Source organism: Passer montanus, unplaced genomic scaffold (genome assembly GCF_014805655.1).
Source record: "Passer montanus isolate IOZ18808 unplaced genomic scaffold, ASM1480565v1 scaffold93, whole genome shotgun sequence".
NCBI classification, from domain to species: Eukaryota; Metazoa; Chordata; class Aves; order Passeriformes; family Passeridae; genus Passer; species Passer montanus.
In genome coordinates, this window is record NW_024374701.1 from 1,411,724 (window position 1) to 1,437,226 (window position 25,503).

At 54.5% G+C, this 25,503-nt stretch overlaps 1 protein-coding gene across 1 annotated transcript in view; it reads right to left on the reverse strand.

Annotated features, from left to right (window-relative positions):
* Positions 1 to 25,503, reverse strand: part of PLXNA2 (plexin A2) — a 127,032-nt gene that overhangs the window by 8,359 nt on the left and 93,170 nt on the right. Inside the window, exons 13-26 of the mRNA XM_039695807.1 lie at positions 23,094 to 23,245; positions 19,729 to 19,846; positions 19,156 to 19,292; positions 16,183 to 16,350; positions 15,627 to 15,720; positions 13,797 to 14,036; positions 13,352 to 13,495; positions 12,042 to 12,276; positions 10,735 to 10,877; positions 8,500 to 8,768; positions 4,817 to 4,883; positions 4,127 to 4,273; positions 3,612 to 3,771; positions 3,420 to 3,523 (exon numbers count right to left, since the gene is read on the reverse strand). Coding sequence (XP_039551741.1) covers positions 3,420 to 3,523; positions 3,612 to 3,771; positions 4,127 to 4,273; positions 4,817 to 4,883; positions 8,500 to 8,768; positions 10,735 to 10,877; positions 12,042 to 12,276; positions 13,352 to 13,495; positions 13,797 to 14,036; positions 15,627 to 15,720; positions 16,183 to 16,350; positions 19,156 to 19,292; positions 19,729 to 19,846; positions 23,094 to 23,245 — 2,178 coding nt within the window. The remainder of the gene's footprint in view (positions 1 to 3,419; positions 3,524 to 3,611; positions 3,772 to 4,126; positions 4,274 to 4,816; positions 4,884 to 8,499; positions 8,769 to 10,734; positions 10,878 to 12,041; positions 12,277 to 13,351; positions 13,496 to 13,796; positions 14,037 to 15,626; positions 15,721 to 16,182; positions 16,351 to 19,155; positions 19,293 to 19,728; positions 19,847 to 23,093; positions 23,246 to 25,503) is intronic.

Here is a 25,503-nt window from a genome sequence, read left to right on the forward strand (position 1 = left end):
GTCTGGTGATGGACTCAGCACTGACCCCATAAATTGAGGTTTTTGCACCCCAGGGGTCTGTACCCTTTCTGCAGCACCAAGGTGAGCTGCACACAATGACCTGTGCTGCCTCCAAGGCTTTGGGCTCCGTCCAGATGAAAGGTTTCATGGAAATCTGAGTTGTTATTATTGCTGGTGATAGTGGAAATAATAGTTACTTGTGTTTCACGGCACAAAAGTGAGATTTTTCTAAGCAAAACACTCCAAACACCTCCATAATTTCCTTTGCTGCTCCTGCCTCACTTCATCCAATTTATTAAGTCAGTGGAAGGAGTGATCAGTGCTGATATTGTTTTCTCAGGCTGTTATTAGCTGCCACTTCTGCTCCATCTCACCAGGGAGAAACCCGAGCCCAGGGTGCTCCCGTGCCGGATCCATTTCCACCAGGGCTGTGCTTAACTGGGAGAGAGGCACTGAAAACTCCACACACGGACACACAAAAGAGCCCTCTCGCTCAGTAAATTTGGGGTGGAACGGCTGCTGTCAGCTCAGCCCCAGCAGCTGCAGAGCAGCCTCAGGTGCAGCACGCGTCCGCTCCCGCAGCGCCCCCGGCAGCGCCCCGGGCTGCCTGGCTGCTTCACAACTTTATAAATACCCTGATTATTCCACAAGCTGGAAACACGGGGCACGAAACACCTTAAAGACAGGGAAAATAAAACCTGGGAGGGGGAGAAGGGAGGCCAGGCCCTGGAGCTGTGTCTGCGTGGGGCAGCGAGGGCGCGACGACGATTCCAGCTCTGCGTCCACGCCACCCTGGCCTCCTAAGCCTCATTTTCCACCCAAACCTTCCCTTTCTCCTCCTATTTTTTCATTGAAAGCAGTTTCCTGGTCTCCTGGCCTCTCCAGACTGGCAGGGCCTGACAGGTATTCATGCTCTGCTGCCTCTGAGTTAACCCTGCGTGAGCCACTGTAAATCACTCGATATTAAATTCAGTGTTTCATTTTTCCTGAGTGAAACCACACGGGGTAAGACTCTCCCATGGAGTTTAATAGCCACGGAACCAAAAGGATATGACACAAATGTAATACAATTCCCTGCCATGTCTAACAGCTCCGGAGAATTTAACAAAGAATTACACTTATTTAAGCTACACATCTATTTTTATAAATGAAGAAATAAGCAGGAGGTGCACAGCTCTCTCTATAATTTCATGAAGTGGTTCAAAACTATTAGAAAGGTGAACATTTCTCTTTAATTCCAATTTGGGTTTTGAATGTGAAGGCTTCCCATGAAAAATGCATTTGATCAGTTATTACATTTTTGTGATTCTAATGCAGAAAACAAAAGCAACAAAATGCAGCATCCAGATGTGGAGCTGGGGGTTAAATAACCACCCTCGGGGCACAGTGAGGAGGAGGAGGGTGCCTTGGAGCCCTGGAGCTGCAGGAATGGGGCTGTGGGAAATGATCCTGGCAATCAGGAGCAGGGAATTGAGCACCAGGAGGGTCCTGCAGCCTCCCAGGTGCAGCACCTGTCCAGGGGACACCCCTGGGATGTGGGATGGAACCTGGGCTGAGCAGCCCCCAGCACCACCTGCAGACCCAGGGATGTCCCTGCCTTCAGAGCAGGGTAAAGACAAAACAGCTCTGAATATAAAATGGGCAGGGCTTTGCAAAGCTGCTTTCATTTCTTTCCTAGAAATCATCTTTACTGATCCTCTGGAAATCCACGTTTATTTTAATGGTTTGAACCACACCTGGTTCATGTGTCACGCTGCTGTTAAACGGTGAGAGCACGTGGAACCCCAGGGATTTTATACCCTCCTAAAGCTGGGCCTTCACCCAGGTGTCTGTTTTACTGGGTAGTCCTGGAATGTCTGTATTTTTGATACCTAATAAAACTTCTACTCCAACAGAAAAAAAACCCCAAACTGGTAAGAATAAAAAAAAAAAATATATATATATATATATATATATATATATATATATATCGATATCTATATATATGTTAGCTTTTGGCAACAGCCTCGCCTTGACAGGGTTTCTGCTGCAGTGAAAAGAATTTGGCTTCTCTTTAATGACTGAGACAGCTCTGTTGGGCTGAGCAGGGCTCGGGCTCCTGTCACTACCTGGCTGGATGCTTGGCTGCCAACTTCTCCTTTCTTCCAGAGCAAACCTGACATTCAAATGGCAGCAAGAGCTGCAGCACCTCGAGTGCTGCGAGGATTTTGTTTATTTTAAGGGGAAGCTTTTGGCTCAGGTTTTCCCACAGGCTCTGGAACAAAAGTGCTCCCTCCCCCAGCATCCAGCACACATCAGACAAGCACAGCTTTCACTTGTGACTTCCTCACGATGACTTTTAAAGATCAAGGCATAATAAAGTCTTGCTGCTTCCCTGCTTGTTGGTTAATCCCTTGCAACTGTCAGGTAAAACAGATTTTTGGGAACAATGGAATTAATCTGCGCAACTCCTCTGACATTTTTTGGTAATCTGTGTTTAAATCCTGGGGGCTGCTTGGAAAAGTTGACCCTGGAGGTGCTTTTTAACATGCACTGTGCATATTGATGGCACTCTCCTGCCTGATTGCAGGGCTCCTGTCAATACTGGCTCCCATTCAAGTCCCCCAGCGTGAGTCAGGCTGATGGACTGGAGATGCTGGATAAACAGGGAGAGATGCCAGATTAAATACTAAACACTTCTGGGGAGGTGGTGATGGACAGGAGTAGGTTACAGTCCCAATTAATGCACTTATCCTGTGCTGCAGACAGGCTGGGAGGGAAAGCCTTTGATTCCCTGCAGCCAAACCTTCCTCAGCCCCCTCCTTGCCTCTCTTCCCATGTTTTGCTTTGATTGCCTCTATCCAAACCTTCCCCAGCTCCCTCCTTGCCTCTCTTCCCATGTTTTGCTTTGATTGCCTCTATCCAAACCTTCCCCAGCTCCCTCTTTTCCCATCTTTCACGCTGTGAGCAGCCCTTTCCAACAGACTCTGCCCTATCCAGAAGATAAAGACAGCAGGAATTTGTTAGACCTTCTCACCCACCCTGTCTGAGCATTTCCCTGCCTGGCTCCACTTCCCTGTGATTTTATTCCTCCCCTGCTGCACTCCAGGCTGTGCCAGACCCCAGACAAAGTCCTGAGCGCCCCGTGCTGCCCTCCCCAGGCCCCTCATCCCCAGCTCAGCCCCTGCACCGCTCCCTCTGCCTCTCCCCCAAGGCTGGCAGGTTTCATTTAGCCAATTTTCAACTCTGCTGCTCCCTTTGAGCTCCGTGTCAAGGTTGCTTTCCCCCCTAATGCCGCAGCACATGGAACCCTTCTGCTTTATCACACAAACGTGACCTCCCTGCCTGCCTGGGCAGAGCAGGCACTGGGAATTCGGTTCCTGGTGTTCTTTTCCCTGCTGGCAGCCTGCTGGGGGCTGCCAGTGGGGCTGCTCCCTCACCTGGTAGTGCACCAGGGTGTTGAGGCGCTTCCAGTCCCCCTCGATCTTGGTGGTGATGTCTTCATCCTGCAGCACCACGCGGGCGATCCGGCCCTGCCGCCACTCTGGCACAGGGAAAGCCACGGTCAGAGGGGGCCAAGCTCTGCCAAGCCCACCAGGAATCACCCCCAGCCCCTCTGATCACCCTCCTACCCAAATCCATGTCCACAGCTCTCGGTCTCTGGGAGTAGGGGACGTTTTTGTACACGGCGTCCAGGATCTTCTCCTTGACTTGGGTGATGGTGTCGCAGTTCAGCACCTTCACGGGGATCTCCGGGCTGTTCTCGTTGTCTGGGTTCACACAGTTCAGGATCTGCAAGAGGAGAACCACACCGTGCTCTGAAGGAGAGCTGCAACCACGTGTCACAACAGCCTCTTCCCATGGAAAACGCCACTGCAGCCCTAAATGCACCACTGCTATTGCACCAGTGATATTTACACAGTTATTGCTGGGAGAGGAGCCCTGCATGCCCAGTTTCACTCGCTGCAGGAGGGCAGTGCCCAGAGCACAGGGTGACAACACATTCCCCTCGAACTGGGGCCACACCTGGCTGGGACACGTGTCCTTACTGCCCAGCAGAGCTCACAGCTCAGGCAGGGCCATGATCGCTGCTCCAGGGACCCAGCAGGGCCAGCCCAGCCCGGGGCCAGCAGGGTTTGTCACTCACCAGGGTCTTGTACTCGATCTGCTGCCGGATGAGCTTGTCCTCGCTCAGCGAGTAGCGCGCCTCCCCCGTGATGGCATCGATGGGGCCCTTCTCCATCTGCTGCTTGATGGCACAGTAGAGCATGAACAGGGGCTCTCCAGCACATTCCTGCACCAGAGGAGGACACAGAGGGTCAAGGTGCCTCTCCTCCTGTGCCAGCCCCGCTTGGATTGCCCCCAGCACAGGCTCAGCCCCAGCAGCTCCTGCAGAGCTCAGCCAAAGCCCTGAGCTCCACTGCTCCATGGCTGTGTTGTGTTTGGCAGGATAAATCCCTCCTGAACCTATATGGCTGTAAAAAAATGGAATTTGAGATCTCGATCTCACCCTTCACTCCCCTAGAGCAAATTCAGTGGGGCTCGCAAAGCTACAAATGAAGTTAAAAACTGTGGAAGCCGAGGCAGGAAGATGTGAGAATTTCCCTCAAGTACCCAAGAGGTGGAACAGAACCTCCTTTAGTGGGAATTACTCCGGGATACCCGAGGCTTGGGAAGGCTGTGAGCATGGAGCAGCAGCCCCAGAGCAGATCTCCGCCTCTCCATCCCTGCTACTCCATCTCTTGGAGCCTGATGGAAGAATTTCACCCCAGACACACCCCGGGGGTGGCTGGAGGGTGACACAGCAGAGCAGGGTCCCTGCTCCACCCCTCCTTACCTTGAGGAACCTGTGGAGCAGGAAGGCAAACCAGTTGGTCAGCATCTTCTCGGCCACCGACTCTGTCCTGGGGGAGGCAGGAGGGCACACATCACACACGAGCCCCTGTCCCTGTCCCTGTCCCTGTCCCTGTCCCTGTCCCTGCAGCGCTGCCAGCCCGTCCCAGCCTGCTGGGGCTGGTGACAGCGAGCTGGTGACACTCAGCTCCCCGCACGTGGCGCAAATTACAGGCTGGCTCAGTAAATGACTGGGATTTACAGCAGCTCCTGGCAATCAGGGACAGCCGAGTGACAATGGCAGGGAAATTGCAGCTTTCTCCCCAGTCCCACCCCATGTCCTCTCCCCGCATTGTGCCCGAGATTATCTCTAATTTAAATACAATGGCTCCTAATGGCAGCTTTTAACGCTGCCTCTGCAGGACCCGGAGCTTTTCCTTGAAGCTCCACAGCCCCTTTTCCTGGGATGGGATGGGATCCATGGGATGGGATGGGATCCATAGGATGGGATGGGATGGCTCTGGTGGTCACGGGGTGCCTCAAATTGGAGCCCCAGCCTCATGCAGGGGAGAGCTGCTGTGACCATGACCCTGGCCAGCTGTGACCATGGCTTGGCCTGGTTCAGCCTTCCCCTCATGGACACCAGGATCTGGTCCGAGTTCCAGCAAGCAAAGAGGGATGAATGCAATTCCCTTTCCCCTGGGGACTGATCCCTCTGCCCTCGCCATGAACCAGGTCACCTCCTCCTGACCTGGAGAGGATCACATCTCATTCCAGCCCCATTTCCCCCGTTCTTCCCCTTAAATGAGGGACTGCCTCTTTCTCTGAATCCCCACAGCATTCCAAGTGCTTGGAATTACAAGCACACACCAAAGAAGCACAGGGCTTGATTCTAGAGCCAAGCAGATCAAGAAAAAACAGGAGCCAGAGATTTCAACAAACAAAAACTGACACCAGTCGGCCAACAGACCTGGGGTAGCATCATCCATCATCTCCTAGGATGGCAACATCTGTCAGGAATTCGTGAAAATGTCTGCACATCCCCAAAGAATTTAAGGCTGAATTGATTAACTGCCTAAAAATTCATCCTACAAATTGACACACACATCGTTCTCCTGTTTGAAATATTTCAGGCACCTAATTAAAGAGAAGAAGCAGCAGCACCCTTCCAAACAGCCCTAGAAAATGGAGAGGCAGTGACACCAGCCACAAAAGAGGTGAAAAACTCAGAAAATAATACATTCAGGGCTTCAGGGGGAATATTAATTTAATAAACTACTTTGTTAATAGAATATTAAATGAAGAATTAGCAAGTCTCCCAATTAGCCCTCCCCGTGAAGCTGCTGTGCCCTGTCCCTGTGGGCTGCTCATGGCCTGACACCAGCTCTGCAAAAGGCACTGAAATGTGGAGGGACAGAGAAACTGGGGAATTCTGACTGGGGGATGGGATGGGATGGGATGGGATGGGATGGATGGGATGGGATGGAATTACCATGAGATATTTGCAATTCCTCAGTCCTGGGGACAGCCAGCAATGGAGTCAATGCTGGGTCCATCCTCACTGCCCTGTGCTGGTGGACAGGGGCAGCTCTCAACCTCCCTGGTGCTGGGAATGCCTGCATGGAGCATCCCTGCCTTGCAAAAGGGAAACTCTGCCTCACAGCCCAGGGCCTGGCCTTTCTAGAGCCCTACACACAGAGGGCTCTGCTGATGCCAGATCTGCTGAGCCCCCAAATCTGCTGCCAGGTTTTGAGCTGCCCCTACCAGCACCACTCTGTGCCATCACCGGCCTCTGGATGCTGTTAAAGAACTGTTCCAAAAATAAAAAATAAACTCCTGGAGACTGCCAGGGCAGAAGAGAATCCATAGAGTTGGAGCAAACCCTTCTCATGCTGGCCACAGAAGGAGGGCACAGCACAATCCAGAGGAGCCTGACAAAAACGCCCAGCCTTGGCTGCTCCAGCAAGAAAACAAACCTAAACAAAACGAGCTGGGAGAACCTAAAAAATAAATATGTATTTTATTAATTCTCCCTGCTCTATGTAGGTCTCCAAACTGCTGTTGCCAGCAACCAGAGCAGCTGTTTGATTTAACGTCAACTTTCTTGCTGTCTCCCGCGAGGGGCAGTCGTGGAAGAAAGAGAGAGGGGAAAGCAAGGAAGAAAGGGGGAAAGAACTGAGTGTCAGTTATCAGCTGCTGCCACCAGAGAGCTCAAAACATTTTAAAAAATAGTGTTTCGCTTCATGGCTGATCACTCCTTATTAAGTCAGAGCAAGGAGCTCCAGGCTGGGCTGGAGCAGCCGGGCACAGGGTTGGGACAGGTCTCCAGCCTCGGGTTTAACAGGACCTGGAGTATCAGGACAAGGAATAAAGCTTTCAAACTAAAAAAGAATAGATTCAGACTAGACATAAAGCAGGAATTTTTGTAAGGGTGGTGAAACACTGGCCCAGATTGCCCAGATTGGTGCTAGATGCCCAATGCTGTGATTCCCTGTGCAATGGGCAAATCCTGGTGTAGGACAGACATCCCAAAGGACACACAGCCCAAAGGACAGACAGCCCAAAGGACACAAAGCCCAAAGGACAGACATCCCAAAGGACACAAAGCCCAAAGGACAGACAGCCCAAAGGACAGACAGCCCAAAGCACACACATCCCAAAGGACAGACAGCCCAAAGGACAGACAGCCCAAAGGACAGACAGCCCAAAGCACACACAGCCCAAAGGACACACATCCCAAAGGACAGACATCCCAAAGGACAGACAGCCCAAAGGACAGACAGCCCCCGGGCCTGACTCCTTGCTGGCTGTGCAGGGAGGAGGGGGCACAGCTCCTATCACCATCCCTGTGTTTTTTGGAGTGCCAGGAAAAGTCATTATTGATGGCTGAGGCAGAAGACGCCTTCCCAGTGACTCGTCAAACCACGGGGGAAATTAAGGCGGCTTCCTTTGCCAAGATGAGTTATTGCCTCCGCAAACACAGCCAGATTTAAAGCAATTTCCTGTCAAGTATATTCATTGTGGCTGCAGGGACCCCTGAAATTTTCCTGGAGCTGTGAAATCCTCCCCTCTCTCCAGTGTGATGCCAGCACAGCCCCAGCATAGCCGAGGGGCAGTACTGGCCGAGGTCAGGCTCTGCAGGACCCCCAAGGACGTGGAGAACAGGGGCAGCCTTTTCCTTGTGCCCACTGATTTGGCCCACATTAATGCACATTTTTTCCCTATTTTCTTGCTGGCTCTTCCCAGCTCTGCCGTGGGCGAGTTGCTCAATCCCTGTGAGCTCCTGGCCCAGCTGTGGCACACAAATGCTGCTCCCCAGCCAGGCAGAGCCAGAGGATCTGGTTTGAGACCCTGTCCTGCCATCTGTGACCTCCCAGAGCAGGGCTAAGCCCCCACCCTGGAGACAGGTGAGGAAATGGATGGAGAGCAGCAATTCCCTTCCAACACCCCGCAGAGCCCTCAGATCACAGAATCCTGGAATTATTCAGGTTGGAAAACACCTCTGCAATCATCAAATCAAATCCATGTCCAATCCCCACCTTGTCAACAAGACCAGACCCTCCAGCCACTGCACCACCTCCCTGGGCAGCCCCTCCCAGCCTTTTCCATGAAGAATTCCTCCTGGAATCCCCACCAGCGTGGCCGCGCCGCCTGCAGCACCCATCCCCTGCCCGTGCCCGGCCTCACCTGCGCAGCAGCAGCTTGGGGTGGTTCTTGTTCTCCAGGTTCTTCTCGATGAGGTCGGAGAGCAGCTGCTTGAGGACGTCGGTGGCGTACTCCAGCTTGCTCTGCAGCACCGTCATGATCAGCGAGGCCACGTTGCCGCGGTCGCGCATGGAGAAGCTGCGCTGCAGCTCCAGCGTGCGGATGAAGGTCAGCAGGAACACCTTGTTGTTGATCAGCTGGGCGAAGAGCTTCAGGGCCTTCTCCACGCTCTGCTGCCCGTTGCCCTGCACCTGCAGGAGGGGATTGTGGCCGTCAGCTGCAGCATGGCGGGGACAAGGGACAGCAGGGTCACCCTGCCAGCACCGGGGGAAGCACAGGAGCAGGGAATGCTTTGGGTGGGAAGGGACATTAAAAATCTACTCGTCCCACCCCCTGCCATGGCAGGGACGCCTTCCACTGTCCCAGGGTGCTCCAACCTTGGACGCTTCCATGGACCCAGGGGCAGCCATAGCTTCTCTAGCTTCTTCTCTTCCCACCCTCACAGGGAATAATTTCTTCCCAAGATCCCACCTAACCCTGCCCTCTGCCAGTCTGAATCCATTCTCCCTTCTCCTGTCCCTGCAGTTCCTGCAGTCCCAACTCCTGCTCTCTTGTCACCCTTCAGACCCTGGAAGGTGCTGGGAGGTCTCCACACGACTTTCTCTTCTCCAGACTGAACATTTCCAACTCTCCCAGCCTGTTCCAGCCTCCTGAGCAACTTCCTGGCCTCCTCTGGACTTGCTCCAGCAGTCCTTCTCATGTTGGGGGCGTCAGAAGTGTGCACAGGATGGTTTAACCCTGGCTGCACCCATCCCTCAGGATCTCAGCACCCCTGGATGTGGTTTCTGGTCCACCTTGAGCAAACCTCCCCCTCCATGGCTGCCCTGGGCCCTGGCTGGGAGCTGCACCCTGTGCACGCCATAAAACAGCAGCCTGGAGCCTAACGGCCCCAGAAATGACACCAGTTCTGCTTGTTCTGCACAAAAAGTGACACTCTGGTAAGTAAATTAAATACTAATTTAGACTATTGCTTTATTATGGGCCAAGTGTAAAAAATTAATTGAGGCTTTCAGCCAGTTGCAGATTCAAGTAATTCATTACAAGTGAAAATGATGAACTGCACGAAGCAACTCTTTACCAAACATCTTGGAGAGTTATGTATTGGTTTTACTAACGTTACATAATTAAGCAACTGTGTAATTGGCAACACATTTATCACTTCTGCAATTCTGTTTTTCATGAGTAAAAAAAAAAAAAAGCATTCATATTTGTTTGCTGGAGTGTCAGCTTCTTTGGCAACCCAACAGCAAACATAATGCATGGAGCTGGAAAACTCAGAGCAGGAATGGGCTGGGAGAGGCTGCTCCTGTTTCAGCAACACCACAGCAACTGCTGGGTGCTGAGGAAAGGAACCCAAATTAATCCTTTAATGGTGGGGAGTGCCTGCCTGGAAAAGGAATCAGCCCTAGAGCAACCAGGACTCCTCCCTCCTCCATCCATCCCCGGTCTTTGTGGAGGAAACAGGATTTCAGGATTCACTGGGGCAATCTCAGTCCCTGAAAAGCTGAGCTGAGCCTCTGCACATCCCACAGGGAGGATGGCAGCTCCATCCCGGGGTGGGCATCAGAGCCCCATGCCAAGGGAAGGAGAGCAGCCCCATCCCAGGTGTGATGTTTATGAACCCCATCCTTTTTTTGGCCCATCTGCCAGGTGCACTGATGGACCCTGTGCCTTCCCAATCCCTCCGTATTCCCAGTGAAAGTGTTTTGTATATTTTTACACATCCTGGTGGGAAAAGCAGGGAGATGGAAGCGCTTGCTCAGAGGCTGAATTCCCGGGCATTCTCCTTGCCCTCCTGTGGACACGCGAGGGAACAGCAGCAGGATGCTCCGGGCAGGATGCTCCGGGCACTCCAGCATCCCCTGCCCCACGAGGTGACTTTGGAGGACTTTAAAGCACACCACAACTGCTCTGCCCTGCCCTAGAGCGATATAAACCCTCATAAAATAAAAATAAACCTACACCAGGCAGGAGAAGCCGAAAGGAATCCGGCGATGTGGGAGGAGACAAACCTCCAGGCCGGGAATTAAAATAAACCCTGCTGACCCCAGGGCATCCAACAATTTGGTGTGGAGCTCCAAAGGTGCTGCAGGGCTTCCTGCTGCCTCCCCTGAGGGCTCGGGGGAGCCTGGGGAGCCGGAGCAGGGCGGGGGTTACCTCCAGCTCCCGCAGGACCGGGTGGTCCTCGATGCCCGGGAAGAGCACGCGCATGGCGTAGGTGCGGTAGTCCAGGTAGGGGATCCCCGAGCGGTCCAGGTCGCTGGTCAGCTCGTTGATGTCCGTCTGCAGCTCTGCAAAAGCTGTTCACGGGGAGAGAAAGGGGCAGGGAGAGCTCAGCAGGGCTGGCTGGATGCTCTCCCCGCGGGCACGGCTGGAGGGACAGCTCAGGAAGGGATCCAGGGAGCTCAGCACCCCTGGAGATTCTGTCTCAGCAGCCGAGGGTGGGAGAGCAGGCTCTGCTCAGAGCAGGCTGAGAACAAAGCTCTGGTTAATTTGTATGCAGTTCACACCTGTGCACACACACCTAAAACACCTTTAAAGGCTGCGCAGAGAAACGAGGATCTGTTTTCATAACTTGCTGCCTCCCCTATTTTCCTTTCTTCTTGTTTTCCTCCTCTATCAACAGTTGCCAAGATAATCAAATCTGTTGCAGATCAAATCTGAGCTGCTGCAGGGGTCAGGAAGGGATTTATTCCTCCTCTCCTAACACCGTGTTGTACAGCTGGATGTGTCTCCTCCTGTTCCCTCTCCAAAGTGAGACACGCTGGCTCAGGGAAGCCTCTGTAGCCCAGCTGGGCTGTGCCAAGCTGAATCTGTGCCTTCTCCTGAATACATCTCAATTTCTGCTTTCAAGGCTACCCTTGAAATCAGCTGAACAAATCCAATGCAACTCTCTCTCTCCACTATGAAGTGTGCAGCCATTTATTTTACTTTGATTGATTAAGGCCCTTCCCAGGTGGGAGGAGCAGGAAACAGCAGCAGCACCCCCCAAAAATCCACCTTCACCTGCGGGGTGAGGGGGGCTCAGCTGCCTCCTTGCAAGGGACAGGACTCGTCCATGTGGAAACTCTCAAGCAGCAGCTCTGGATACTCCAAATAACACCCAAAATTTAGGCAGGGTGCCTAAGCAGGATCAAGCTCTAATCCCATTCTCTGCACATCAGAGCCGTGTCTGCTGCTCACACGCTGCGGGCTGCCACCCTCCCGCCGTGGGGCAGGCATGGGAACCCCCCAAAAATCCCACAAAAAAAACCCCACAAAAAGCCCACAAACCATAAGGAGCACCCACAAACCCCAAGGAGCATCCACAAACCCCAAGGAGCTCCCACAAACCCCAAGGAGCTCCCACAAACCCCAAAGAGCACCCACCCAGCTCCCCGCTGCACACCCCGCGGCACTGGGAGAACTGGGACCCCGCCAGGGAGCTGCAGCAGCCAGGCACGCCCAGCCCCAGCAGCACTGACCCTCCTTGCACTCCAGGGCCACCCGGGACTCCAGGTTGTCCATCTGCATCTGCAGCCTCTTGAGGGTGAGGTCGTTCTCGCGGGACTTGCGCTTGTAGGCGATGAGGACGATGATGACGATGATGAGGAGCAGGGAGCCGCCGGCCGCGATGCTGACGATGGCGGGCAGGGTCAGCAGGCTGTCGGACACGACGCTCACCGAGCCAGGGGAGAAGATGACCCCCCCCACACGCACCTGCAGGGCACAGCACAGGTGAGCCCTGTGCCAAAGCCCGTCCTGCCCACCCACAGATCCCTGGGGAAGCACTGAGCCGCCTCTGCTGAGGGACAGGAAACCCCAGCTGCCTTCAAACACGGAGGGGCTGCTTGTGTGAGCACAGGGAGGCTTCAAGTGATGATAAATGTGCCAGCCCTTCACTATCTGGGCTTTGTTCTTGTTATCTGATGGCTCCATTTGACTTTCATTTTATAAGCTTTCAACTCCTTTTCGTAAGCCACGGACGTTAACAAGCCCCTGATCATTCCACTGACAAGAAACCAGAGCGACTGCAAGGGCAGAGCAGAGAAGGGAGCAGAGAGCCCCACGTGAGGGCTGTGCAGCAAACAGGCTGGAGTTTACACCAGGACAGGCTTTTCTTGGATGTGCCCTGGCCACAGATGTGAGCAGCTCTCAGCCAGGTTGAGCTGCTGGGAGTCACGCTGCGATAATCTGAATATGTTTTGGATGCTGAACTTCAAGGGAAATAAATCACAATTACAATCTCATTTGGGCTCTGCTCAGGCAGTTCGGCAGCTGGGGCTTGGTCTGCAGGAGGAGCAGAGGAAGCAGCGATGCCCAAGCCCCAAGCAGAGGGAGGCACTGAGGGCTGTCCTGCATGAGGGTGTTGATCCAACCACTCCAGGGTTCAGATGTTCCTGGCTCCTGCTTCGGGAAAAGGCAAAACCTTTCCATCCGCTTGGCAGCTCAGGTCTGTCTCCGTGGGCTGATTAAACCCTCCAGGAGGGAGAACTGGGAATGCTCTCAACTGCATACAGAGGAAGGATGGCACCCAGTGCCAAAGGCACTGCCAGAAAGATTTGTTCCTTCTAGAACGCTCTGAGGGGTATTTATCCTTCTAGAAGGGAGTGACTCTCAGGGAAGGACAAAGCCTCTCCATGCTAATCCACACCAATATTTTAAACTTCCAATCAGACACCCACAAAATGGAAAATCCTACAGGGGGATTGTGTATCCAGGCGAGTCAGGGAGTGGAGAAGGAGGAGAAAGGGCGGGGAGGAGAGGGGAAGGGGATGCTGGAGGACATCCTCACCACCACTTTGTGCTGCCCGGTGAGGGTGGGGGGCTCGCAGAGCAGCTGTGTCTCTGACACGGTGACAGCACAGGGCGTCTCCCCGATCAGCACCGTGTAGTTGAGCTTGGCTCCTCCGGGGGCCGGCGGGCACAGGTTCCTGCCCTGGGGACACGACATGACAAAGATGCAGCACATTCCTCCAGCTTGCACCTCGCGCAAACAACGGGGCTCTGTTTAGGGCACCCCAAACTCCGCAGCAGGGAGAACCCCCCTCATTCCCTCCCTCCCTGGGGCTCTGTTTAGGGCACCCCAAACTCCGCAGCAGGGAGAACCACACTCATTCCCTCCCTCCCTGGGGCTCTGTTTAGGGCACCCCAAACTCCGCAGCAGGGAGAACCACACTCACTCCCTCCCTCCCTGGGTTTTTGTGGGCTCCCCACGGGCTGAGCGAGGCTCTCCTTACCTTCAGGATGATGGGAGAGCCCGGCTTCTGCTCCAGCACCCCGGTGGAGCTCAGCATTTCAAAGGTGGGGTTGGGGTAGTAGATGAACTTGGTGTCGTTGTAGAGCAGCAGGGACTGGACGTTGTTGAAGATGAAGCCGAACTCGTCCGGGCGCTCCACAGCGTCCAGCCCCGGCCGGTACTCGGCGGTCAGCGGCGGCGCCAGGCAGGCCAGGGACGTGGCATTCACCACCTTGCACACCTGGGGAAATGGGGGACACAGCAAGGAACACTCTGCCCTGAGCTGGACCAGGGCCGTGGCGTTCACCACCTTGCACACCTGGGGAGGGGACATTTCAGCAGGGAACACTCTGCACTGAACCAGGCCAGGGCTGTGGCGTTCACCACCTTGCACACCTGGGGAGGGAACATTTCAGCAGGGAACACTCTGCACTGAACCAGGCCAGGGCTGTGGCGTTCACCACCTTGCACACCTGGAGCAGGGGAATTTCAGCACAGAAGACTGTCCTGAGCTAGGCCAAGCAGGCCAGGGCTGTGGTGTTTGTTATGAATAGAAAGCTATCTATTTTTTTTTTTGGTTGCAGAGTTAAAAACAAGTCAGACCAGTTGTTGTAAGTTAGTTTCACTGCCAAAGAAAAGCTCCCCAATTATCTGTTAATGGCCAGTGACTAACCATTGTCCCCCTGATGCTGGCCGCTGGCCAGGGACGGACACGGGACAGTCACCACCTTGCACACCAGGAGAGGACACAGCAGGGCACACTCTGCCCTGAGCTGGGCCGTGGTGCTCTGGTGGATGGGAAGCCCAGGGGGTTCATGCCTAGCTGGGAATGTTTAATCCAGGCTTGATGCTCCGTGGTCTCAGAGGTTTTTTCCAACCTTACTGATGCCACTGCCATAATTTGGGGTAATTTGCTTCTCCTCCAGCCAGCATGAAAGCACTGGGGTAGAGATGGAGGTGAGCCCAAAATGAGCCGTGTTTCAGTGGAGCTAAAGGCTCACACAGCAGCTCTTACTTATTTTTCTCTATTTTTTCCCATTTCTTTCCACTTTTCTCCTCTCTAGCTCTGAAGCAGACCCACAGGCAATACCAGTTCCCTGCTGCAAATGGGTGATTAGAGGCCATTCCCAAATGCCAGCGAGGGAAGGGAACAGATCATGTGGCACTGGTGGGCAGGAGGGAACATGAAGGTCATCTCCTGCTGGGCTGAGGACACCCACAGCTCCTGCAGCCCTCAAAGCAGGGAAATCACTGATTTATGGGGCTCTTGCCTTGTAAAGCAGCAAGAGCCCAACCATTTGGCCTCCCTCCATAACTGAAAGATTTAATTTCACTCAATTTTGTGTCTTCAGAATTATTTTTGTAGCACTGTAACTGCAAGTGTTAGCAACAAAATTAGATGTCTTTTTAAAAAGAGCTCAGATGAAAAAGGTCTTGAGGGGGAGAAAAGGAATAGGAAAAGACTGCTCAGTGATTTGCCCTTTCCAAGAGAATACAGACTCAGTCACAAAGATCACTGCATAGAAACAATATATTTCAGTTCTACTTGGCCAGAATAATTTCTGAAGTCCTGGAGGTACTATTCTTACACACAAGAACCTTGCTTAGTCCCCATTTATCTGTGGGTTTATGGACTGAAAGAATAGATAGGGGAAGGAGGTAATCTCCCACTCTTGTGTGTCAAATTCCCTCTTCCCAGCACTCCCAGTTTGGGGGAGTGCAGGAAACACCCCCAGAGCAGCTTTTTCCATGGCAAACCTGCCCAGGCAGGCAGCCCTGGCGGCAGTGGCCCATCCAGGGGGTGCAGGTGGTGCTCCCAGCCCCTACTCACGTTGACAAACTCCTTGCCGTTGTGCTTGACGCGGATCCGGGGCTCCTGGATCACGTCCAGGTTGGAGCCAGTGACAGTCAGGGGCGTGTGTCCGCTGTGGGAAGCCAGGAGAGGCTGGTCAGGGCTGGGCTGGGCACAGGGCCTGGCTCCCAGAGACAAGATGCCAGGATGGGAACAGCCCAGGGCTTTCAGCAGTGTCCCCATGATGTGACAGCAGCAGCCACCCTGTCCCTCACCCTGCCTTTTGATCAACATCAGCTTTTCTTTCCTGGTGGCTGCTGGTTTTGTGGTGCTCCAGGACCACAAGAAGGAACAGTTGTGCCTTTCTGCAGCAGAGAAGGTGGTCTGGGCTTTGGTTGAGCCCCCAGACTCCTGGTCTGAACACAACCCCCCTGGCAACCCCAGGCCCGAGCTGGGCTAAATGCAAACCCCAGAAATGCCCAGCTCTGACCTGTTCAGGATGCTGGGTGGGAGGCGCACTCCCAAACAGCCCCTTTTTGGCCTGGGTGTGTGCTGAGGAGCGCCAGGGCAGGGAGAGCCAAGGAGGTGCTGTTACCTGGCGATGCTCCACTCGGGCTCGATGTGCTGCACCTTGGGGTCATCGATGTACTCAAACAGCAGAGTTCTCTCCAGCTGAGCCCTGTCCACGCTGACAGAGACCTGAACAGCCCCCAGGCCGTGAGCTGAGGGCGCTGACACACAAACAATCTCGTTCATGGATCGCCTGCGCGGGAGGGAAGCGGGCAGTGTTAATGGGGTGGTGGTGGAGGGCAGGAAACAAGGTTTGTCCTGTCCTGGGGCAGCTCAGGAAGGGCTGAGCCTGCAGCCAGCCCCAGACTGGCACCTGGGCAGCTGCTGAGGTGGGCAGGAGGGCTTGGCATGGAAGGAAAGGTGGGGAGCTCTGCCCCGAGCTCTGCCCAGGGTGAGAGCAGCGCAGCCCCCCTGAAATCCCTCTGAGTGCCAAGCTGCACCCCCTGAACCCGCTGCCGTCTGCTGGGCGTGCGAAAACAGATGGCTGCCTTTTCAACGGGATGCATGAGCTCAGTGAAAAGCCAAATTCCTCCCGTCCCCAGCCCAGTGCACACACCAGGCTCTTGTGAGCAGCACAATGAGCAGCCCCTGCCTGCGGAGGGCCGTGGCACGGCAGCGCTGCCTCGGCTTTGTGTCCCCTCAGAGCGGGGTGACCTGGGCTCGGCGCTGCCTGGCTGGACACAACAGACCATCTGCTGCCACCCGAGCCCCGGAGAAGGTGGAGGCAGCGGCAGTGAGGCACTGCCAGAGCACAAAGGCGCCGCGGGGCGGAGGGATGGAGAAGGGGAATGAGATCTGAGCATCCAGAACTGAGCTGGGAGGCTCCTTGGACACTGATCCAAGGAGCTGGAGGCACATTCCTGGCAGGCCAGTTCTCCTGCACGGCCACCTCTGGCTCTCCTTGCTGCCCAAACCTATCTGGCTCGTGGTTTCTTTAGTTTTGGGTTCCCCTAGGGCAGAGGGCAGGCAGGTCTGCAGCACCTCACTGCCAGTCTGGTACTCAAATCAAAACCTGGCACTCCTGAATGGGCAACCTTCACCACCCTCACCATCCTCAGGGGCTTGTGGGGGTGCCTGGGTGGCTGAGGCTCAAGTGCAGCCGTGTCCCTGCTCTGCTTCCAGCAAAGCCCTGAGCCTGTGCCTGCCGGGGGGACAATGTGGGGTCCCTTTTGGGGTACTCACACCCCCCCTGCCCTCCCTAAGGAGCATTCAGGAGGGCATGGAACAGCAGGCACCACAACGTTCCCAGCTCACACCTCGGCCCTTCCATGCCCCACATCCGAGGGGACAGAGACAGCCCCCTGAAACACCTCACACCAAGTGCACCTGACCATTGCTGTGGCTGCAGTAACACACCCACCCCTTCTGCCCTGCTCCTGATCCTTTTCCTCTCCTCACTTGGTTTCCTCACATCCACCTTGCTTTAATTTAGCCACAAAGGCTTCCTTGTGTGAGGAGTGGGATTCTGCAGGCTCTGTGCTGAGGTGATTCTGGGTTCCTGCCCTGCTGCTGCCCAGCCCGTGCCTGCCCAGCTCTGGCACGAGCCCGGAGTGAGGCAGGGCTGCTGGCAGAGCAGCTCCCGGCTGCCTGTGATCAGCTAATTAGCTTTCTGTGCTATTATTGTGTCGTCATGGTGAATCTACCCACTCCTCCGATCACAGAGGGGAGAATGGGGGAAGCTGTAATTAGAGGGAATCTCATTAGGAGCTGCTTCATCTCATCAGGCTCCCCCACGCCCGGGAGTACAATTGGAGTTCACTGGCTCAGCAGAGTCTGAGGCAAACCCAGAGCACAGCGTGGCCCCAGTGAGGGACAGGGCACCCAGGCACTGCTCTCTGCTGGCTGAAGTTTCTGTCCTGCTGCCATCACAACACCCAGGGAATACAAAACCCCCCAGGTTTTGCAGGCCAGCAGCTGCAGGTTGCCTGAATGGGATCAGGTGTTTAAGGGATGATATTCCAGGGCTGACCCTGCGCCTCTGCTCTTCCCTGTCTCCATCTCTGGGAGCAATTTGGCATCTTTGTTTGGGATGTGGGAGGAAATACTGATGGGTTGGCTACACTGCTTAACACCTGCAGGGCTGAGCTGTTCTGGAAGGTTCTGGAATGCCCTGAGCACCGTCCTGGCATGGATGCAGAGCAAGCCCTGCTGATAACCCAACGTGCTCCCAACCTGAGCACCCACAGCTCCCACATCCAGGAATCTCTCAGGCTTTTGGATAAGAAATTCACCTCCAGGGATCTTGGCTTTTCCAGAAACTTCCTCAGCTCCTCCTGGGCAGCCTGAGTGAGGATCTGGGAGGCAGAATCCCTTTGGATACCAGGCTGCCACCCGGGCTGTGCCCGCTGCCAGCAGGGTGGGCAGGGCTGTGTACTGGTACACACAGATGTAAACCTCACGTCTCTTTTTTAACTAAGCCCCAGGAAAACCCATTAAACCCTGCAAATGTCAACTCTGTGTTTACACTGCTGGGGAAAAAGCAAATTTGCCATCGAAATCCCAGCAGAGATTGATGGCTCTGCAAGTTCCTCAGCAGGAGGTGTGAGCAGACCTCGCCTTGCTCTGCCCTGAGCATCCCAGACCATTTCTAGGAGGTCGAGGCACCTGCAGCAGTGGCTACAAGAAAAGCAATGCAGGTCTGTGAAGAGAAAGGAGATATTTCATATAAATGTGCCATTTCCTTCAGAGCAGCCAGGCTGGGGCGGGTACTAGTGACCAATATAAGCATATTTCCACCCCAGTGGTGTTTCACTGTGATTTTCAGAGCAGTTACCATCGGAACAGCATTAAAATGAAATAATGAACAGCACTGACACCGACGAATCCCTCCCTTGCCATGCAAGCCTCCATCACAATAAAAGAGAAGATGGTTTCATGCAATGAAAGAGGCAATGGGAGCCTTAGGGGCTCCCAGATGGATTTTTGCACGTTCAGCTCCAGCAGATCCGAGCTGGGATGGGAGCAGGAGGTGCTGCAGGAGCCTGTGCTGGTCTCTTACTCGAGGAACTCGCAGGTCTGGTTCCCCAGGAGCACGGACACGCGGCTGCCAGCCCCGAGGTAGTGGCCAGAGATGGTCACCATGGTCCCTCCCGACTCCGGGCCACGGCTGGGGCTCAGGAAACTCACAGCTGGGGTCTGCAGGAAGGAAAGGACAGCTCAGTGCCCCTGCAGCAGCCAGGGAGCTGCAGCGGTGCCTGCGACAGGGCAGGGCATCCCTGGCAGTGCCCAAGGCCAGGCTGGACAGGGCTTGGAGCAGCCTGGGACTGTGGAAGGTGTCCCTGCCATGGCTGGGGTGGGACAGGGTCTTTGAGGGTCCCTTCCAACCCAAAGCAATCTGTGATTCCACAATCCCTGCTCTGGGGGTGCAGAGCCATGGTTTATCATACAGGGTGAGCTCTCAATCCTGCAAGCTGGGCTTGTTGAGTGGGCCACCAAAACCTGAGCAACACCAGGGAGAAAGCCCCAGAAAAAAAACCCAAAACCCCAGCAATTCCAGGACTGCGCTCTGGAGCTGAAGCCCCTCGGAGTGCCAGGCTGGGCACACGCGTGCTGTCCCCAGCAGGACACTCACCACGAACGTGTACTGCTGCGCTGACTTGGCCGTGAACTCGGGCTTGCACTCTCCGATGCACAGGAGCACTGGGCCGGAGCTGATCCCTGGAAGCGCCTGCCCCATTTCACAGACGATCCTGGAAGCACAAATGGCCCAGGGGAGCTTTGGCAGGAGGTGCCAGCAGTGCCCTGCACAGCTCCATGCTGCCTTTATTTCTCCTTTCTCCCCCCTCCCCCCCGCTTTAACTTTGATATCTGCCTCTTTGGAAGAAGTTAATTACTGAGTCTATTTTTACCCCGTGTAGTAATTTAAAGGAAAAAAAAAATCAAAATTAGACATAATTATTACAAGCTGTAAACTCCAGAGCAAAGCAGAGCACTAATGGCAATATATTAGCCAGTAGCAAAGTGAGTGCGAAGTCCTCAGAGTAACAGATGAGTTCATTAAGGGAACAGCTCACACTGCAGACTCCCAGTTAATCAAAACTGGAGAAACCTGCTGGGGATGATAGAGACAGCCCTGGAGAGCAGCTTCTGCTGGGGGACAGGCTGGGTGCCACAAACACGCTCGTGGTGGTCACAGGAGCTTGTCCTGGTGTGCTCCAGCTCAGCCCCGCGGGCACATCCTGAGGCTGGGAAAGCTGCAGGGCCAGGCAGAGCAGTGGGGCTAACCAGAACTGATGCATGAACAACCCCAAAATCCCAGGGCAAAGCTGCAGGGCCAGGCAGAGCAGTGGGGCTAACCAGAACTGATGCATGAACAACCCCAAAATCCCAGGGCAAAGCTGCAGGGCCAGGCAGAGCTGCTGGGGCTATCCATGGCTGATCACTGTGGATGAATAACCCCCAAATCCCAGGGCACAGGGGATGTGTGGCACCAGCTGGGGACGGGATCAAGTGGATGCCAGTCATGCCAGCAGGTCTGGGGGAGGTTTTCAGAGGGGCATCAGCTGGCAGGGCTCTCCAGATGGACCTGGATGCTGCTTGCTGCCACAGCAATGCTGGGAAAATAAATTCAAGAGCATCCCTGCAGGCTCTGGGGAGCTGAGGGCGGGAGGAACCTGCCCCAGACTGGAAATCTGAGAGGGGGGCTGGAGATGGGTAATTGGCCTCAGGGAGGAAAAGCTGAAGGTGGGAGTAACCTGCCCGAGGCAGGAGGTGCAGCTCCACCTGTGGGGATCTGACCCTGGGAGTGGGACCAGAGAAGAGCCAGAGCAGCCTCTGCCTGCTGAGCTGAAGGAAAAAGAAGTTCTCACTCTGCCCATCACACACAAAGACATAAAAGGCGCCAGTTTGGAGAGGCAGCCTTCGAGCTGCCTTCAGCAGCCTTAAACTCACTGCAAATAAAAAATAAAATAAAATAAAATAAAATAAACCACGAAGACTGAAGGAAAAAAAGAAGCTGCTGTGCACAGGTGATGCCAGGAGGCCTGATGAAATACACACAGGCTGGTATGGAGCTGGAACGTGCACGTCCTCGCTGCTGCACATCAAAAGGGCTTGCCTGGAGAGAGCTGCCTTTGGAGAGCAGGGATTGAAGCGTCTCAGCTCCCAGCCTTCCTCTGCCACGCGCTCCTCGCTCTGCCTTTCAACCAGACATCACCCCTGCACCTGTCTGCCTGTTCCTTCACCTCTCCCTCCTCCTCCTCCTCCTCCTCCTCCTGCAGACTGGCAGCGGGGAGAGGAGGCCACTCTGAGCTTGGGGCAAACAAAGCCAGGGGGCGATTCCTGGCACCCCAAGGGCAGGAGAGGAGAGGAGAGGGGAGGTTCTCTCTACAGCAAGGAAACACCGAATGCCCAGCTCTGCCAGCAGAGCGGCAGCTGCAGCGCAGCCCGGGCAGGGACGGGTGCGGGACAGGGCAGAAGGGACCGGGCACACCTGGCCCCGGGTCCTGCTCCAAGCCAAAGCCCCAGCAGGTACCTTGTTACAAAATGATGCATTCGGCAGAGCTGTAGGGTGCTGATTGCCGGGCTAAGTGGCCCTTTCACCAACATTAACCTAATTGCTGGCTGATAGATTGCGGGGCTGGAGCATATGGCAGAGTCATTACAGTCTTGGAATTCAGTCTGCCCACAGAACCCTTAAGAGGGTCCTTTTATCTGTATTCATCTTTAAAAGGCAGCTCTCATGCTAACGCTTGCTGTTATCTGCCCAGGGTAAATGTTTTAATGATGTTAACAAACTTTGAAAGCTCAAGAGCCGTAATTAGAGTCATGATTATAAAATCAGGGTTTCATACCATCAAAGGGGGATAATTTCATAATCTTCCATCTTTTATTTGAAAAATAAAATATAACAAAGTACTGCTCAGCAGAACAGCCCCAACTGCTCGCAGTGGTGGGGTGTTGGTGCCGTGCTTGGAGCCATCCCTGCAGCAGCCCCAGGCACCCTTCACCCATGATCCCAAATTCCCTGGGAATCTGCACTGCTCCAGAGGGGCCAGCAGTGCCCCTGCTGCCTTACAGGTGGGAAAGAAACACCAGGAATGGACAAAACCCAACCAACACCACCACGTGCTGCTGTGACAGGTCCTGGGGCTGCTGGGCTCTGGGTGGGAGCCACCAAATGCATTTTCCAGCAGAGGACAACTCCTTCCAGCTGCTCCCAAACCTGGGGCAGGATTTGTGCTGCTGGGACCACCCATGGGACCTTGGCCAGCTCCTACTGCACAGGACACCATCCTGGTCCCCAGCAGGAGATGACACAACCCAAGGGGAGACATTTCTCCCATTCTCCTGTCCTATTTCTCCTGTCCCACCCAGCACAAATGCCCCCCAGCACCCCCTGAGCACCTTGGCACCCCAGCACAGCCCCAAGGGGCAGCAGAGGAGCGGGTACCATGCCGTGGGGGTTTTTTTCCTCCCTTCCCCTGTTCCAGGCCTGTTTTGTAATTTTGGGCTGACGTTTTTCTTAGTGAAACAAATGGATTGAGTCCAGTGGAGCCCACTCGGAGCGTGGGGCTGTCACCGCCTCGCCTGCCTAACAAATGGCTGCTGCAGCCGGCGGCGCCGGCGGAATTCCAAGTGGGATGGGGAGGCAGCAGCAGCAAGGTGCTCATCAGCAAAGGTGCTTAGCCAAGCAGGAACCCAGGCGTGCAAGGAAACAACATTTACTGAAAGCTTAAAGGGCTGCTTAACCCCTGCAGAGAGAGTCCAGAGTGCGGGGATGTGCAGGAATGTGCAGGAATCCCTTCCCATGCCCGCCTCCACAGCCCTTCCTGCAGGTGCCCAAGCTCTGGGTGAGTTTTTGGCCTCCTGAGCGTTGGCTCTGCCCAAGCTCTGGGTGAGTTTTTGGTGAGTTTTTGGCCTCCTGAGCGTTGGCTGGAGGTCAGAGAGGAGCTCTGTGGGGTGCCCAGCCCTGGGGACAGCGGAGGGGACACTCACTGCTCGGCCACGACGTAGTGCTCGGGCAGGGGCGTGCACTGCACCCCGGCCACCTGCACGCCCTGCGCGATCTCCGAGAAGTCCAGGCCCAGGTTCACGCCACGGATTGTCACCCTGGTCCCTCCTTCCGGGGGCCCCGACACCGTCAGGATCTGCAGGGAGACAGGAGGACACAGGGAAGGTGAGGTGACGTCCCCACCACGCCCCTTCTCCAGCCCCGTCCCCGGTTTGGAGCCACTGCTCCTGCTGCCACACCAGCCAGGGCCACCCTCGTGGCTCCTCTGGATGTCCTGGAGGAGCCCAAGGGTGCTGAAATCCATCTGTGCCCTGCTCCAAGAGAGGACTCCAAGGTCCCTGGGCTGGCCAAGAAGAGTGGGCAGCGCCATTCCCAGAAATCCCTGCAGAAGGATGCACCTGGCTCCTCCCTTCTCCATCCAGAGCACGGTAAGTCACCTTCCAGAAGCAGCCTGGTGCTTGGAGAACTTTACCTCCTGCCTTGGCTCTTCTCTGAATGTTAATGTCACATTTTATTAGTGACTTGGCACCTCAAATGACTTAAAAATGTTAAAGGGTGAGGTGTGTGCTTTCAGGCTGCCTGTTTATAGCCTGCCTCAGCCATAATCATCCCTGCTTCCCTGGACTTGCATTAAGGACAATCTCCTCTTCAATTAGGAGTATAAATTTCAATAATGCATGGTCACAAAATTTGGGCCCAGGACTCTCAGACAGCTATCCTGAATCTGCCATCGCTCTGTTGTTGCTCTTGGGTGAGTTTCCAATCTTCCCTGTGCTGCAGCTGTTATTAATAAATAAACACAATCCATAATAATGCAATTTAATTAATTTAATGGATAAATCTTGTTTATGCTTCTTTGTTCCACCCTTGTCTTTGGCAAAAAACTTGAGCTCTTCAGAACCTTTTCCTCGCTGTTTCCAGATGGATGGGAGGTTTTTTCCACCTCCTCAGGATGAGGAAGGTGAGGAAGGCCAAACACCAGTGCCACCATCCCAGCGACCTGCCCCACAGCAGCCCTCGAGGGACACCCCTGTCCCCATCACTTCTGTGCTTCCCAGCTCCCCAAAAAGACATCCAAGATCTCCAAGAAGGAATCCCACCATCCCCTCTAAACCAATGGCCACATCCACTTGGTTTTTGAGCACTGCCAGGGTGGCTCCATCACATCCCTGGGCATTCTGCCCCATTTTTGGCCACACGTGCTGAGGTTATTCCAGCTCCATGCACCCGCCAGAGCCACCAAGCCACCCCCCTCCTTCCTCCACCTCCTTTAATTCCCACCTCCCTCTCCCCTCCACCGCCTGCTGGAGGTTTTTAATTTATTCACCACGCACTGCCTGTTGTGCTGCTGTTCCCTGTAACTCACACCATGGCCTGTCTTGTATCATTTAGCTCTGGGAAGCTCGACGTGCTCATAAACCCACTACAAAACCAAGCTGGATTGTGTTACACCGAGTCCTGGAGGCCCGGGAGTGTTTACATCACTGGTGGGGAATCACCTGAACTTGGCTGACAGTTACAACTGTCCTTTGCAGCTCTGGATGATGTTAAAATCCATTTACTGGGGCACTTACTCCGCTGTCTCGTTGTCTCATCGCTGCTCAAGAAAAAGAAGTCACTGCTTGCCATTTCCTGACCCGAGCAGAAGCAGCGGGGCCGAGCGGCCTCCCCGAACAAAGCCCAGCTGATGCTGTATTTTAAAAATGTCCTGACCTGGAAAATCCCCAATATGGAGCTCCACTCGACCTAGATTTTAGTGGCCACTAATTGAACAGTTTTGAAGTAACTGTGCCATAAAGCAGCCCCAGGGTTAGAACAGATGCATTCAATTAATTACAGCTGGAGAGATTCAGTCAAAATCGCAGAAAGAAGATAAGTCTTAAAGGTCCCGGTGCACCCAGAGCTGGGGACCCTCCGAGCAGCATCCTGGGCTGCTCGTTGGGGTGAGCACGAGGCACCTCCAGCCCCTGGTCTGCCTTGATCCCAGCTGGGCGTGCTGGGAGCTGCAGGGCTGCCAGTCCACATCTCTGATCTGAGACAGACAGGATTAGCAAGAAATACTCCCCAATTTCAAGAAAATCACTTCACCAGACTGGCTTTTCACTTAGAGCTCTGTGCAGGATGGAAAGGACCTGCAAAGGGCAGCTGAGAAAGAGCAAGGCCATTCCAGGGGATGGACCTTTGCTGTTTAGGAATCTGCACCTCTGCTGGAAGCTTTTCAGGTTGTTTCCTAAACTGAAGCAGCTTGGAAGTCACCGAGGTCTGAGCGGGGTGTGGGAGGCAGAATTATTCTGAGCAGGTCAGCTCTCCCCACAAATCCCACCCCAGCCCCTGGAATCATGCAGGACAGGACTGATCAGGTGTGCAGCCCTGTGTCAGTCAGGAAACGGGCTG